The following is a 15,343-nucleotide window of genomic DNA, read 5'->3' on the forward strand; positions in this document are numbered from 1 at the left end:
GTGGTTGACCAGCTTTCATCACGGCTACCATACGTATTTGTGTTTGCTGTTAATTCGATGGTTCCTGCGCTGCCGACACCGACGTGACACATCTCTGAATGCCCTTTATCGATCTCTCAGTCGCCAGTGGATGCATGACGTGACACACTGGAATGAATATGCTATTGAAGTGTAGGGCTGCCAACTCTTGTCGGAGATCCGACTGGAAACTTTCCAAAAGGATAGGAGTGGGCCAAGAAATATGTCATCAAAGGCACGGTATTGGTAATGTTGTATAGGCTTTTGGTTATTTGCATTTCGACCCAAATCCGTTGCAATATCCACATCGTACTAAAAAGACGTATTGATCCATGTTTCTCAAAAAGGGATTTGAGTGAACCGTCCACAGAACAGATTAATAAGATAGAAATGTGAAGGCAATCACCATAGACCAAGAATTTGGAACGAGATTTAATTTATGACTTATTGACGGTCGGGCAATAAACCGCAAGAAATACAAAGCTTTCAGAATGTAATAACATATTATACTAAACATTGAATGCGCGTTTTGTTTACATGGCAATCATTAATGTATATTACGATACAGACGTTAGTATGACTATTGAACATAACATTTCTCATTACAAGACATTACACGTGTTTGAATTTATTCCACATTTCATCAAAATCGAGAATTATACTCTCTTACTACCACACCCAGAAAATAACGCAAATCTCATTATTTTTGTGTTCCCTGCATCTACAAATGGATATCACCGTCCAACAATATTGCTAGCGACAGTCAACATGTCAGTGTGCATTTTTACCGTAAAATTTTATGAGTGTCTAATATATTGCATAAAATTAGTCAGATAGAATACTTATAACGCAACGCAAATTAACAGAACTAGAATAATTCAACTGTGCTTGGGTAATAAAAATCAATGTATTGGTTCTTCAAAATAATCAATAGCCTTTCTTATAGTTATAAGTATTTTTTTCATAATACGAGTAGGTAGGTACAATCAGTTTCTATAATTTCATCACAAATAATTACAAGATAAAAAGAACTTTTTATATACAACGTTTGTAAATTTTCTGTTGAATCATATAAACTTGACTTGACTAGCTTAAACGATCAATAAAATTTCATAATATAAATATTATAGTAAATAAATATCAAATATAGAATACTGAAATGTCATTTTGACATTTCATATTGATTTCCATAGTAACGCACGTATATATTAATAATTTAGTTGCTAGAACCCCAGGGCCCCTAGCAACCAATAATAGTGTTTTACTTTTTACGGATTTCTTCTGAAATAACTTTTCATACAAAACAGAATTAACTGAAAATGAATTCAATTCTACTCAAAGATGGCTAAAAGTATTAAAATAATGCATTGGCATCGTGTTCTGGTATATTATAAAAGTTAGTCGGGAAGTTAGTTAAAAATCAAGTGTAAGATTTATACTGGATAAACAACCACCGGACAAACAAGAATACGACCTAATAAAAACGTTGTAAAAAATCATAACAATTAATTGTGAATTCTGATTTTGTCTTGTACTATTATTATTATATAACACTGAAAAGTATAAATTGCTAATTTATAAGTAGGTATGTATGTACTATGTAGTAATATATATAGGTACTCATTTCTACTACCCTTATAAACCTCAAGGAAACTCTAAATCAGTTAATCGAGGCACAAAATAAACTATTTCCGATTTTAATCAATCGCCCTGACAAGCCAGGCAGATTCCGTAGTTCACGAATCGTACGATCAGGTTTAGGTCCATATGCATAATATCAGTGCTATGTGTACTATATCCGAGATGGCGAACCCTTGTTTGTTTAGACGCCAAAAAAGTTAAAAAAAAAAAAAAAAACTAATAATGGGCGTCCGTGCCAAAAGTTAGGAACAGTAGTTTTTCCTTCGGCCAGACGTTTCTTCCCCGACGATATTTTCTGTTCAGAATCCTGGTTAAGACTTTTTTTAGTCCAAATGAAACTTTTAACATTTCGTCCAGGGTCCAGGACCGAAAGTTTTTTTAGTTTTACCTGCATATTCACCGCGTTCAGAATTCGAATAAATTTCGCAGTGTTTGGACATGTGTCCACACAGTTGAGGTCCTACAACTCAGCGTGCTAGTTGAATTTCCGCTCGTGTCAAATGTGGCACGCCTGACATAGGTTTCTACCACTGATTTAAACTATAACGCAGGGTCGCGCCTGTGTCTTAGCTTATTTTGCACCGATAAGAATAATTAAACTTAGGGGGCCTTTTAACTAAAACATGACGATAATAACATTAATAACAAACTCATTCAGCATTATTTTTTCCGTCTAATTTATGGCAATATTATCTTGAATTCAAAATATTATTCTCGTCATCAATTAGTTATATCTCGCTAATTAAAAACCGCTGCCTCGGCTGCCTGTTCGGAGTTCAGTTTATGTTCGTCCGCCAGGACCGTCGGACGTGTTCGAACAGCTATCTTTTCCCACTTTAAACATTATATCGGAAAGACTAGTCTGTGTTTGTTTCATGTTTATCTGTTTTATTTTTATTTATTTATTGAGATAAGTATGGTGTTGATGTGTAGTTTTTGATTATAATCTTGGGTTATAATCATTGTTCGAGAGCAAGGGAGATATGAAAGCCCACACACTGGTTAGATTTCGCAGGTGATTTTGATTATATTGATGATACATTATTTGTTTTTATTTCGTCTCATTTTTCTATGTTTTGAATTTATATCAAGACTAATTAAGAAAATTGTAGGTATTTCGACAATATGTTATGTTATATTATATACAACAATGATTTCGTTCAGATTAAATATAAAGATTGGATAAGTTACCAATTAATCAATTACTGATTGGTTGGTCGTGACTCGTGACGCTCTAAGAAAAACACTAGCAAATATTAATTATAAAGTATATCTATCTGCATTTTAAACAGTGTAAATAATGACATGTGGCCGATAACAAAGCCTTTTAGCTTGATATACCTAAATAAACTGAATAATTGAATAAATGTTTGGCTCTCCCACATAGTTGGTATTTTATATATAGGTAGGTATAGTTTGAATGGCCCGCGATATGTTTATCTTGTTACATCTAGTGTTTTACAGTTCTGTTTTATATTCGGCAGCGGCTAGAGTGCTAGACTGGGATAATAGGGATTGACACCAAATCATTTGTGTAGCTTTATGGTTTATGACATACGTAATCGCACAGTGATCGGAAGGTCTCTGGAAGGTTGCTGGCTGATTATTACATAATAATATATACCTACGCGAGAGGGGATCGATTGTGAATAAGATTACTTTTCATAATATGCCATTTTCATTGTCTGACAGTCACGGGACGCTATTAATTGTCCGTTGTGAAAAATACTATACTTATTAGCACCATTATGTTGGTTCTTGGAATAAAATTGTGATATTATCTGGCAAATTATTGCGTATAGATATTGATACACTTCGTCTGTTTATTTAAATTTATCTGAGACCAAAAGCTTTTTTAAATTGTTTTTATCCCCATTCGCTTATTTAGCAAATAATAATGGTAGATACGATGCTGATTTCGGCAAAATTACATTCGCACTCAATTTAAATGAGATGAATTCGTATTTGACTCGACTGTATCAGTGTTTATGTTAACACAGTTTACCTTTCGGGTCCGACTCGGTAACGACTAATTATTGACAATTTAAAATCTTTACCTATGTAAATTCTACATAGGTCCTCCTTCCACTTTCATAACCACTCAAAATTATTGAACGCATTAATCTTATTAATAATTATATTGCATTTACGTAAACATTCTAATTATAATTATTTACTATGGCAAGTGAGATAAAATATTTACTGACTAGCTCATTCCATAATATATCGAGCAATGACAAATCATTTATTTTTATAGTATTGATCTTGATTATGGTGTAAAAGCAGAAACTGTTATCGACCCGATCCTGGGTATAGTGTAATTACTTACTTGTAATTGATAATAAATGCTAACATAAAATAACAATTAGGCTCAGCCATTTCTCTGTTTTCTCAATATTATTTAGATTTAAGTAGGTACTGCATTATTTTGATATTAAATTCTTATGTTTGATTGTGTTTTATTTCAATTTCAAGCATCTATTGCATTCCTATTTAGTACCTACATCGTATGCTATTGGGTATTGGCGTTTTGTCTTGCATTATAAATGTCAAATATATATTTCCTGCTTGTTGTGTTGTGAAGGAGTAAAGAAAGAATTCACACGATACTAAACTGGTTTTATTTTTTACAAAACAATAGACGCTATAAATATCATCCACCACGTTACTTTAATGTCGATATGTTATCATTGTTATCGATGAGTTATGTGTACATTCAAATGAAATACAAATATTCTTTTTAACGATCGTAGAAACGTTAGTTAAAATATTAATATTTGTTTATAAACATGGTCGAATGATGATACCTAATTGTCTTTTATGGTTGGTATATTCATATTTGGACTGGGTTATATTATTAGATCAAGCGACGTGTTCGCTATAACAAGATTATTAGTCCAGGCTCCCATAGACTTTTCGTATACAAATGATAATTATAGGTATGGGGTCACAAAGATATATAATATCGATGTTGTCAGGAAATATTCGTGGTCGATTTTTTTATTGAGGTAATTAAAAAATTTATAAAAACCAACCAAAATTGTTAGAGTTCTTCAATAAAAGTAAGACCAAAGCACGGATCGATTCGAAATGCGTTAATTTTTACCATCCCATCAGCACGGTCGCAGGACGGCTCGAAAATGAAAATAGTCTGTAGTACCTACAATGTGTTCAAAATTATCGATTCTTGGGATCATTCTGGGATTCGATTGCCTAATTTAGCAGTATGTGTATATAATCACTCAATTTGATTTTTTATACCACAACTATAAATATGACATTAGTTTTAGTAAAATGGTTAACCCAGAAACAGTGTAGGTTGCATTTATAGGTAGGTGAGTAAATTAATATAACAACAAGCTGGCGTGCGATTTCCCCCCCGCTTCAGCATTCAGCACTGCATTCTCTCTCGTTCCCTACTATTGAAAACTTGCAACGATCGAACGCGATGACACAATGCTCTCCGTCCGCAAACGACGTGACGTGTACGCCAGCTTATGGAATACAGACTACACTAAATACACATTTTTCTTAAAGCAACATCCACGTACACAAACGAGCAATTGTTCAACTGCTTCAGTTCTTTATACTACTTACACATTTTCACAATGAAATATGCACATGCTAAAGCCGATTTCTTACAAATACTAGATAATTTATGGCAGTTAAAATTACATTCGCATGGTATAACTAAAGAATCTGGTCTGGAATGATGTCCATTCGTCATTAGTTTTGGTACAAATTATTTTCTAGACCCCTAGAACCTATATTATCAATCGTCAGAAGGTGTTCCGCATATCGTCTCTGTTCTGGCAGAACACACTAACTGGAAAATACTAGTTTTGAGTAATTTGACTTTGAAGTTGTTAAAATGTTTGAAATGGTCTATCATGTGAGTTTATTAAGTAATCGTAAAAAGGATGACTTTAAAATAAAGACTGTTTATTTATTAAGAAGGTTTCCAGACGGTAAAGTTTGAAATAAGGAACATTTTGGTATAACTAACTCAATATGTAATTTTTTCGAATTAGTGTCTTCTGCTAGAACAGTGACGATATTATGTATACGAAAAGTTACTGGGAGCCTGGTCTAATTCGCTTTAGTGTCTATATTTCCACTCGGTTTAGTAATAGTCATTTTATTTGTTATCAATTTATTATTATTAGTGATAGATTTGACGGTTATTATTATGTTTATAAGATTAGTTATAAGATAATAGTATGCAATCATCGATTATGCTTATTCGTTGATAATTCTGATTAGTGATTATTGATTACACATCGATACTGAATTCACTCTTATCAGGTAATGCTGATTGTATCATTGGCGGCATCCACGTGAATAAAATTACCAGAACAGCGTGAACGAGTCATGTGGAAATATAAACGAACGATAAAATTAAGTTTTTGCTAAGGACCGAGTTTCCCAAACTTCTAACACGCCAGTAGGTACATATTATTATACCTATACGTAAATAAATTTTACCGCCTAATCCACTTTTTAGCTTTTATGAGTTACCGTCAGTATTAACATTCGCGCCAAGTCGATAATAACGGTACACAATCAAGACGATCAAAATCCTACCGATATCACCTCTTTTATTTATAAACAATATTCCTAGCGAATAGCATATTAATTTTTCTAGTTACAAATAATATTGAACCATACTAAAACCGCTCATTGTTGTTGTTGGCAATTATTATTACATGAAAAGTTCTTGGTTCTAGTAGTCCACCGTAATTTTATCTTAGAAAATGATACAGCGCCCTGTTTTACGATGTAGGTATATCTACAATATATCTCTTTCAAATTAATAATTCTACTTCTACTACTTACTAAAACTTTTACTTTCAATGTCTCTACAGCCCAAATCAAGCCATGGCCCCTTCGAGTATCTTCATACAATCGTCTCAATATCCCAGTCCTATTCACCAAGCAGGTCCAACCAATGTGTCTCTTTTCATTCCATCGATCGAGCGGTACACTGGTCAATGTAGACTATTTCCAGCCCAGTTGATCCGCAGCAGTTTAATGCATAATATGAAAACACCGTGATTGCATTAACTCATTAATAGGTACATCACATTATATTTTTGAAGTGATTTTTACGCTTTGAATTTGATGTATGGTACGATGATAATTAATGCCTTCACTTTAATTGTTCAGATTAAAATTGTTCTGCGTGCGTTATGTTTCATGCATATACTCGAACTAGATTGACTTTAACAAGAGTATATTATATTTATCGGGGATCCTAGAATGGGGCATTTTATTAGCGTATTCCGTGATTTACTGAAAATTGGTCCGTAATCGCCTGCTTGGAAACGTCTGAGTCGAGATATCGATATGAAAACATATTTTCTGTTTTAGTTTCAATGTTTATGTAGATTTGCCATTAATAGACGTCCTGTGGTATGCATACGTGATATTTAATATAATTTTTTTTCATGCAATATTTATACTTACTATAAATATTTATTGTTTGCAACATTGACCTGTGCTGGCGGTAGTCGCTGAAGTTATCTCTCTTTTGTGTACCTATCTACGAGAGAAGAATATTATGTTTATTATATCAAAAAATTAAACACAATCCAGTCTCAGCTAGTGCGATGCAGAATCTTAAATTGTTAAGAAATCTTCATTATTTATGAGTTTGAATTTCTATTTTTTTTGAAGGAATGTAGTCATCGTCATAGCTCTGTGTTTCGGGAATCTGGCTCCGTGATGCTCTGTATATTTTAGGCAGTTTAGGCACTGTGTTATTGACGACAAGAACTCGGGAAGTTTTTCATTTTCTACGTCAACCAGCCTCAGAAGCCGTGATTTTCTAGTACCCCATCTACGCTCATTCTTAAAGATTGTCAGCGTGGCCCCCATACAGGGCTCTAGCCTGGGGGCCCTGGCTTAGGGGGGTCTGTCATGGCAGATCGGCCAGTTAAGTCCGATAAACGCACACCAAACATTTGGTCTGATGCATAACATTTAGAAATATATGGCATACTATGCAATTTGATGTGATATGGTGATGGATATAATTAAATGATAATTCACGTGTAAAAAAATATTTTAATTATTTTAGTGTTTCCTGACTAGTAAAAATGGCTATTTATCAAATATATTGAAGATCGCATGTTACTTGACTACCACAGAAAGGGGTCGCCATCAGTCCTTCAACAACTCAATACTTCAAGTGGATCTATATAAAAATACCAAACATCACTAAAAATATACAGAATGCCCTTAATTTTAGTTTACGGGAGCCTGGGATTCCATTTAGGATACCATTTAGAGAAAACTAAAGTGTTGAATATCCTTACTTACTATGTTACAAACACACAAATCGGTTTTAAAATAAAATTGTCAATCGGGTTATTACCGCGGTTAGTTCTAGGAATTACTTCGTAACTTGATATTATACTAACGTCCCATGGTGACGAATTACAATAGAAACTCCATCTGTCATATTGTCCATACGAAACCTTGGTTTACGGGCGATGCTCTCGAGATTCGGGATTTCCAGAAAAGAATTCTCGAGATATCAGGAAATTAAAAAATAACCTGTAAAAATCCTAAAATCAGTGTAAAAACAGACAAATTCCAAACAATATGATTTTTTTTATTTGTGTAAGAAGACAAACAAAATAGATGTAGGCAAACAAAAATAATTCAAAACATTATTTATTAAAATAGAATTTCAAAAAACACAGACTGTTAATTGCTGCGTCTGACAATCACGTACGCTTTTGAGACACTAAATTTCCTGAGTTGCAAAAATTGCGCTCAGTTTGAGTCGATGTTGGATTAATAATTGTGTTAAATGCCCCGACCAGTCTTTGAACGTTTTGTCTTTTATGTCCACTTTTTTCATATAGAAAATCGTTTTTTCAATTAATATTTAATAATAAAGGAATCCCGAAATGTTAAAAATTTCAATTCTCGAGATTTGGGATGGGAAATCTCAAAAAATTCTCGAGAATTCCCGAAACCCAACTCTGGGTGTGTGGGAGCCACAACCACTTCTGGGGTTGGCATCATGACTTTCAGTAGATGAATCAAAAAATAAATTGCGTCCCGCACGTTATGTATACTCAACTAACCGTATCACCCGGTCTAATATGATTTATCGAACTAACCCATCGTGGCAGGCTACCGAGTGATTGGGATGGTAATAAATTATCTGGCCTGATAATGAGCCATGCGCTACTTTCTATGGGCAGAAATTATTACATTTCGTAATCACTCGCAGGCTTATTCCGTCTGTATCCTATTTGAAATATCACCTATCTAGCGCATTGCGGAATGAATAATATCGCGTCGTGATGTCTGAGAGCCACTCGTGCCGCAGAATCGGCGTCGAAGCCATTCTTGCGGTGATGGATTCGCATGATCCTTCGCTGGGCAGTCGCTCGCTGTTTGCTATCCGTCCGGGTGATCTCTTCGCTGAGCCACGGCGTCGCTGTTTACAGCCAGCTGTTGCGAAACTTGGCGAATTCATTTTCGCTATTGGATATGAATATGTAAATCGGTTCGTAATCCTCTCATAAACCATGCCATAATGTCACATCGAGTGTTTTTTTGTCTGCGTCAAAACTTTGGTCGTTTATACCCCGTTTACACGTGAATGGATTTACTGTTGACAGTAAGTATTATCGTGGCCATAGCAATAAAATGTATGGGTAAACATGTATTATCCTGCATTTGGCAAGATTGCATGCATGAATCAAAAAACTTTGGAAGCTTCTGAATTTTAATGCGACAGTAGGATTTTTCCGATCTGCGCCTGCGCAGTGGAACGTTAGTGACGAACCTGCCAGAAAAAAGCGAACTGCGAACGAATTTTCAGGTTGACCGATTTTCACTAACTGTCAAATAGTACGAAATAGTACCATGAAATGACAACATCGCGTCTCGCTTACTTTTAAAGAATGCATTGGAGAGACAGTACTTTTACGTGTAAACAGTTATTGTCACGATAGTTTAAAATACTCACTATTGCTGCCAGTAAATCCATGCATGTATACAGGCGCTATTAATTGTATTCTTATTAATTTGTTCTGTGATTTCACCCCATTATGCGAATAAAAAAGTAAATGGAATGTAGCTGTAGGATTAGTAATTTATTTATTTTTTGTTACACGGGGGTTGTTAAAGCCATGTATTAATACCTGTATGACCAAAAAAAATATGACTAATGTCATCGTGGAACCATTTTACCGTGAATATGCGCACATACGATTTATTTTTGTGTCCGGGAAATAGGCAGGACTTTTTTTTCTGGTATCCATCGTCTACGCCAGGGGGGGGGGGGCAAACTTTTTGGATCGAGGGCCAAATTCAAGAATTCGAAATGAGCGGCGGGCCGCAAGTAAAATACCATTTTTAGATATACCTACACTATTTATTATCACGAAAAATAAACATTACAAAAAAAATAATGAGAATAATGAAACTGTTGTACATTTTTTTAAAATTCAGGTGTTAATTTTGTAGTTGATATTCTCAAAATTGCTTCTAAATGGGCATCGGAGATATTTGATCGTAAAGAACTTTTATTGAGGTTCATGATCGAAAATGTTTGTTCACATATATAGGTTGATCCAAAAATAACGAACATTTTTCTTGCATAATTTTTAAGTTGATCGAATTTGTCTGAATTAAGGGCATTGTAAAATTTGGAGATTTCTTCACGACGATGCAATTCTCTTAAATCAGTGTCACACTGCAGATCAATAATCTCAAGTTGTAGCTCTGTCGGTACACAATCAATATCTATTGATCTACATACAATATCTACATCCAGAGCGAGGATGGATTACAATCCAAAATTTCTTTCCATTCATTCCCAATCGATGTTCAACGTAGAAAATAGTGGTTACATAGTGTGAGATAAGACGCAAGGAAGACGTACTGAGATAATACATTTACGAAACAAAAATTCTTCAAATTTTAATCTATTGTCAATATTTTTTATAAAAATTATAAAAAAGTTATTCGTAATCAGAAGTACATTAATAATGGCGGGCCGCAAAAAAATACCCGGCGGGCCACAGTTTGCCCACCCCTGGTCTACGCTCTACTGTACTATGTACTTGCATAAAATAAAGTATATTGTCCCTCCAACTCTTGAAAACTATCGAACCTTACATGTGGTATGTTTATAACTATTATTTTAACACAATCTGGCCACGGGTCCACAATCCATCCCCGTTTCTTTTATTGATCGATTCAAATATTATTGGATTAATTTATTTCATATTCAATGTTGTAGTAATATGTAGCCATTATTGAATTATTGTCGTAGGGATATGACATAAACTATTTGCTTATGCGATAGAGTTTCTATTTTTTTTTGCAATCGTAAGTATGCCATGTAGTCATAAGGCCTCGTGGGTGCCAATTAATTACTATCAGCTCTTTTTTATAATCGCTTGCCATGATACTACCACCACTGATTGGTACATAATACGCACTAGAGATATGATTATTGATTAGAAAAGACTACCGTTAGTGCCTGGACTAAAAAAATGACATTTTTACTTTGACTAGAAAGGCGAAACTCTTTGTATTTCTAGCACGTACCTATTCTTTGACTATCAGTTCATCGTTGCAATTGCCTGCTATATCTAAATATGGATCTGTTGTCGAATAGGTATTCGTTTTTTTAAGTACTGATACAGATTGGCGATGTTTATTTTGCACGTCTTAAAAATTAATCTGGTGCATCTCCTTTCACAACTCTCGATCCTCGGTCTTATACCTATACCTGCATATTTATTCCACACATCGACAGTTGACTCATCATGATTGTGCACCGATTACAAATACTTTTTATACTCCATTTCTTCTCATGGTTGATTTAGTGACATATTTTTATCTCGTAGCGAGGTGTGTAGTATTTTCATAAGTCTGATGAGCTAATGTAGATAATTGTTACTTTGAAAATATAATAATATCTAATTGGGTGTATTGTTCTGTTGCCAGAGAGCCGGCGTGGCGCGGCGAGCCGTCTCCACCCGCAGGCCGTGCCATGGAGAAGGCGAAGGCGTACATCAAGAGCGGGGCTCTGGGGGGCGCTCGGCCACCCCCCTCGCCGCCGCCCTTACCGCCCACAGTGCACGACAAGCCCTCTAACAACTCCGCCAAGCGGCCGCCCGATCCTCCGCCCGTCGCCATTTCCTCGCCGCCCTCCCCGGCGGTCAACTCCGCGCCCCAGCCCGCCGACGTCGCCGTCCCGCCGCCGTCCGCCGTCAACAGCAATAGTACAAACAAACCCGACCCCGGCGGCGGCGGGACCCCCAAAGGACAGAACCAGACGCCCGTCAAGCCTGCGGAAGTCAAAGAGAACAGTGTCGCGGTCGTCAATAATGCCGCAGCCAATCTCAACTCTACTAGTTCTAAAGTTATTGCCGCGGGGCCTAAACAGGACCCGAAAGACCCCGCGGCAGTCATTATGTTTAATAATATTAACAATACTTCAAGTGGTGTTGCGTTGAAATCTGTGCAACAAGGCAGTGCGAATCCTAACTCGAATCAGTACACCGGTAATAATTCCAAAGGGCAGCCCGAAGGTAGGGAAGGAGTCGTTTTTATGAACAGTAAAGGCGACGAGTCCGCTGCGAATAAACCCGGCGACGGTGCAGTTTTTGATTCGCCCTACCGAGACTATTCCAAAAGCGGTCCTCCGCACCAGCAGCAGGCGCCGGAGGCCGACCAAGCTTCCGCGCAGGTCAGGGAAGTCTCTTACGTAATAAAAGCTCCGGACCACTATGCGGTCAAGCAGCAAGACCAAAGAAGGCACGACTACCCTCCGCAGAAGCAGAGACAGAGCTTGACGGCCGGCGAAGCCGACCAGCACCGGAGACTCGAATATTCCGTGGCCAAACAGCAGCACGCCGAAGCGCTGGACGCCAGGAGGTCAGGGGGGGAGTACGCGTCGAGCAAACAGCCCGGTCATAGTGTGGTGAATTCTTCTTCGCATAGTGAAAGTGTGAATCCCAGTGCCGTGATGCTGTGTTTCGTGTGCGGGTCGCGCTCCCATACGGAGCAGTGGCCCGTCTACTCGAGGGCAGAGCAAGTGCCCCCCGGTGAACCTTATTATCAATTTTTGGAGACGCATGCGCCTCCGCTCGGGTGGCCGGGAGGGCGGATGCTGGCGTGTCAGCTCTGCTGGACGCTCCTGCGGAAGCAGTGGCAGAGTCACGAGAAGGGTGGCAAGCCCCACGTCGAGAGGATATACTTTCTGAAAAGGGTCGACGGGTTACAGTACACTGGTGAGAACTCATCTTCATTCTATAATTTTAGTCTTCTTTAGTTTCTTTGTAGACAAGTAATCTAAATAACTCACAATATTAATATATAGAATCATTATTTTTAAAGAGTTGGTAGATGTAGATACACTGTAATTGTGTTGTATTGTAGGTAGATTTAAATCAGTACATATACAGTGGCATCGTAGGCGATTCGCGCGTGTATTGGAATTGTTTGCTGCGATGCCTGTTTCTCTCGTAGCAAACAATATCATCACAACTGCAAGGCGCTTTTTCCGTGTCCACGTCCACGGTGCCACTTAATACTGATTTACCTACTACTATTGCTTATTTAGTGTAAGTAGTGGAGAAACCAAGACGTCCAACTGTATAGCCATCTGCAACACTTAAAATTCATTCATGAATTTAATAATTATACCCTTTCATGTAATCTGAATTATTGACGATTATGATTAATTTGTCGAGATTTTCAGTGTGACGTTTCAATTATTGTTTTACCGTTCGCCCTATTCCAAAATATGGTTTCAATCAAAAGGAATCAGGTACATTGTATTGTTCGGTTCTCTCCCATTGAATGTAAGCATACAAAACTGTTCCCGAACATGATTAAGTTTTTGAATTGGGTACTTACCAGGGAACGCAGAAATAATGGGAACTGAAATATCTAACGGGTAAGGAATAAACTTAAACACGCCATACGCCGAATATTGACAACTGCTCTCGGTTTACGCATTGACGCTCATTTAATATTGGTGTAGTACACACATTATTGCACGTGTATAATGCGTGTTTCATTTTCGTAGGACACTCACATTCAAAACCCTGCAGTGTATTGAATATTGCCTATCGGAGTTCTCTGGTACTTAGGTACCTACTATGTAGTTATTTAATTTCTTAGAAGTACTTATGCAATAATTACCTGTCCACTAAGAAAAAATCACGAACAAAAATGATAATACAAGTTATACTCAATTCTACAGTTTGGTTTATTATTAAAAATTAACGATATATATTTCGGTTGTCACGCCATTGTCTACGACTATTATCTACCAAGATTTACCCGTAGAAAGAAACAAGATCTATTTTGCTTCGTTATTATTCAAGAAATGATACATTTAATGATAATTTAAAAAAAAATCGTATTTAAGTATTTAATTTTATAACGCATGTACACGTGCATGGATTTACTGACACCAGTAGTGTGTATTTTCAACTATCGCGGTTACAACTATTTACACTTAAAAGTGCTGCATGTCTCGTCAATCTCATTTTTCAAGCGCGCGGCTTAAGCTCAGGTTCGAATCCTGGGTCTGGCAAGTACACATATTGTTTTTTAATTTGTGTGTGAGTCAGAGTATGGACCTAATAGGTTGAGCAAATGGCTGATATCCATTTCTCGTAAAAATAAATCCGTTAATACAAACCTCAACCCTGTGGAGGCCCATATGATCATTTTAGGATCGGACATGGTCTAATAATAATAATAATAAATAAGCGAGACACGATGTTGTCATTGTATGGTGTTATTTGATAATTTGTGAAAATTGGTAAACCTCAAAAATGTTTTGCGCGTTGTAGTTCCATTATCGTTCTACTACATATCTCACATGTTCTAACTGTCGCGTTCAGAAGCTTCTGAACTTTTTTGATCCATGCATGCAATCTTGCAACTTGCACGATAATACGTGTTTACACATGCATTTTCTCGTTATGGCTGCGATAATACGCACTGTCAGCAGTAAATCCATTCACGTGTAAATGGGGTATTACTCTGAATTATTATTTGCCAGAATCAACTAATACTTACACCGATCGATAGAATTTATTATATGTTTTATCCAGTTTGTAAAGTGGCGTTTCACCGAGTAAATTTAATGCTAACTCAATCAATGATAATAATGGCGTTTGACATCACTAGTGAATCTTAATAATATTATTTTTTTAGTATAGAATATTTTTGTAATAATATGATGAATGATGATAATAATATTAATAATATATTGAATAACATCATCTAATTATATAGTTTTCAGTGGCTACTTATTGATTGTTGGCCAATATATTCGATTTACTTTGCTTGCGTTACACATATCAGGCCTGCAGTACAAACAATATTGTAAATATTAAATGGGTAAATAGGTTAGCAGCTTCGGGAAGTACCTACCTACAAGGAGTAAATAGAATCGAGACCTTATCACGTATCATTTTCCTTATCGTTTATTTACGTTTGGAGGGCAAATACACACGAATTATTGTGGAAATTTTACACACGCTATCAATCGGTTTATCGATGATGCAATCATGTATGAATTTTGCATAATATTTAAAATTTAAAATGGTTCAATGAAATTTGACTTATAAGCAGATTGAAATTAATAGTCGATGAATATGTATGTACCACTGAAAGCTAATATTAT

General features: G+C 36.3%; 1 protein-coding gene across 1 annotated transcript in view; it reads left to right on the plus strand.

Annotated features, from left to right (window-relative positions):
* Positions 1 to 2,552: 2,552 nt before the first annotated feature.
* Positions 2,553 to 15,343, plus strand: part of px (MAP7 domain-containing protein plexus) — a 140,604-nt gene continuing 127,813 nt past the window's right edge. The window contains exons 1-2 of the mRNA XM_085940085.1: positions 2,553 to 2,674; positions 11,641 to 12,929. Of these exons, the coding sequence (XP_085796211.1) occupies positions 2,643 to 2,674; positions 11,641 to 12,929 (1,321 nt within the window). The 5' untranslated portion in view covers positions 2,553 to 2,642. The remainder of the gene's footprint in view (positions 2,675 to 11,640; positions 12,930 to 15,343) is intronic.

Source organism: Rhyacophila brunnea, unplaced genomic scaffold, assembly GCF_057557595.1.
Source record: "Rhyacophila brunnea isolate RB1 unplaced genomic scaffold, BYU_Rbru_1.0 scaffold_12, whole genome shotgun sequence".
NCBI lineage: Eukaryota > Metazoa > Arthropoda > Insecta > Trichoptera > Rhyacophilidae > Rhyacophila > Rhyacophila brunnea.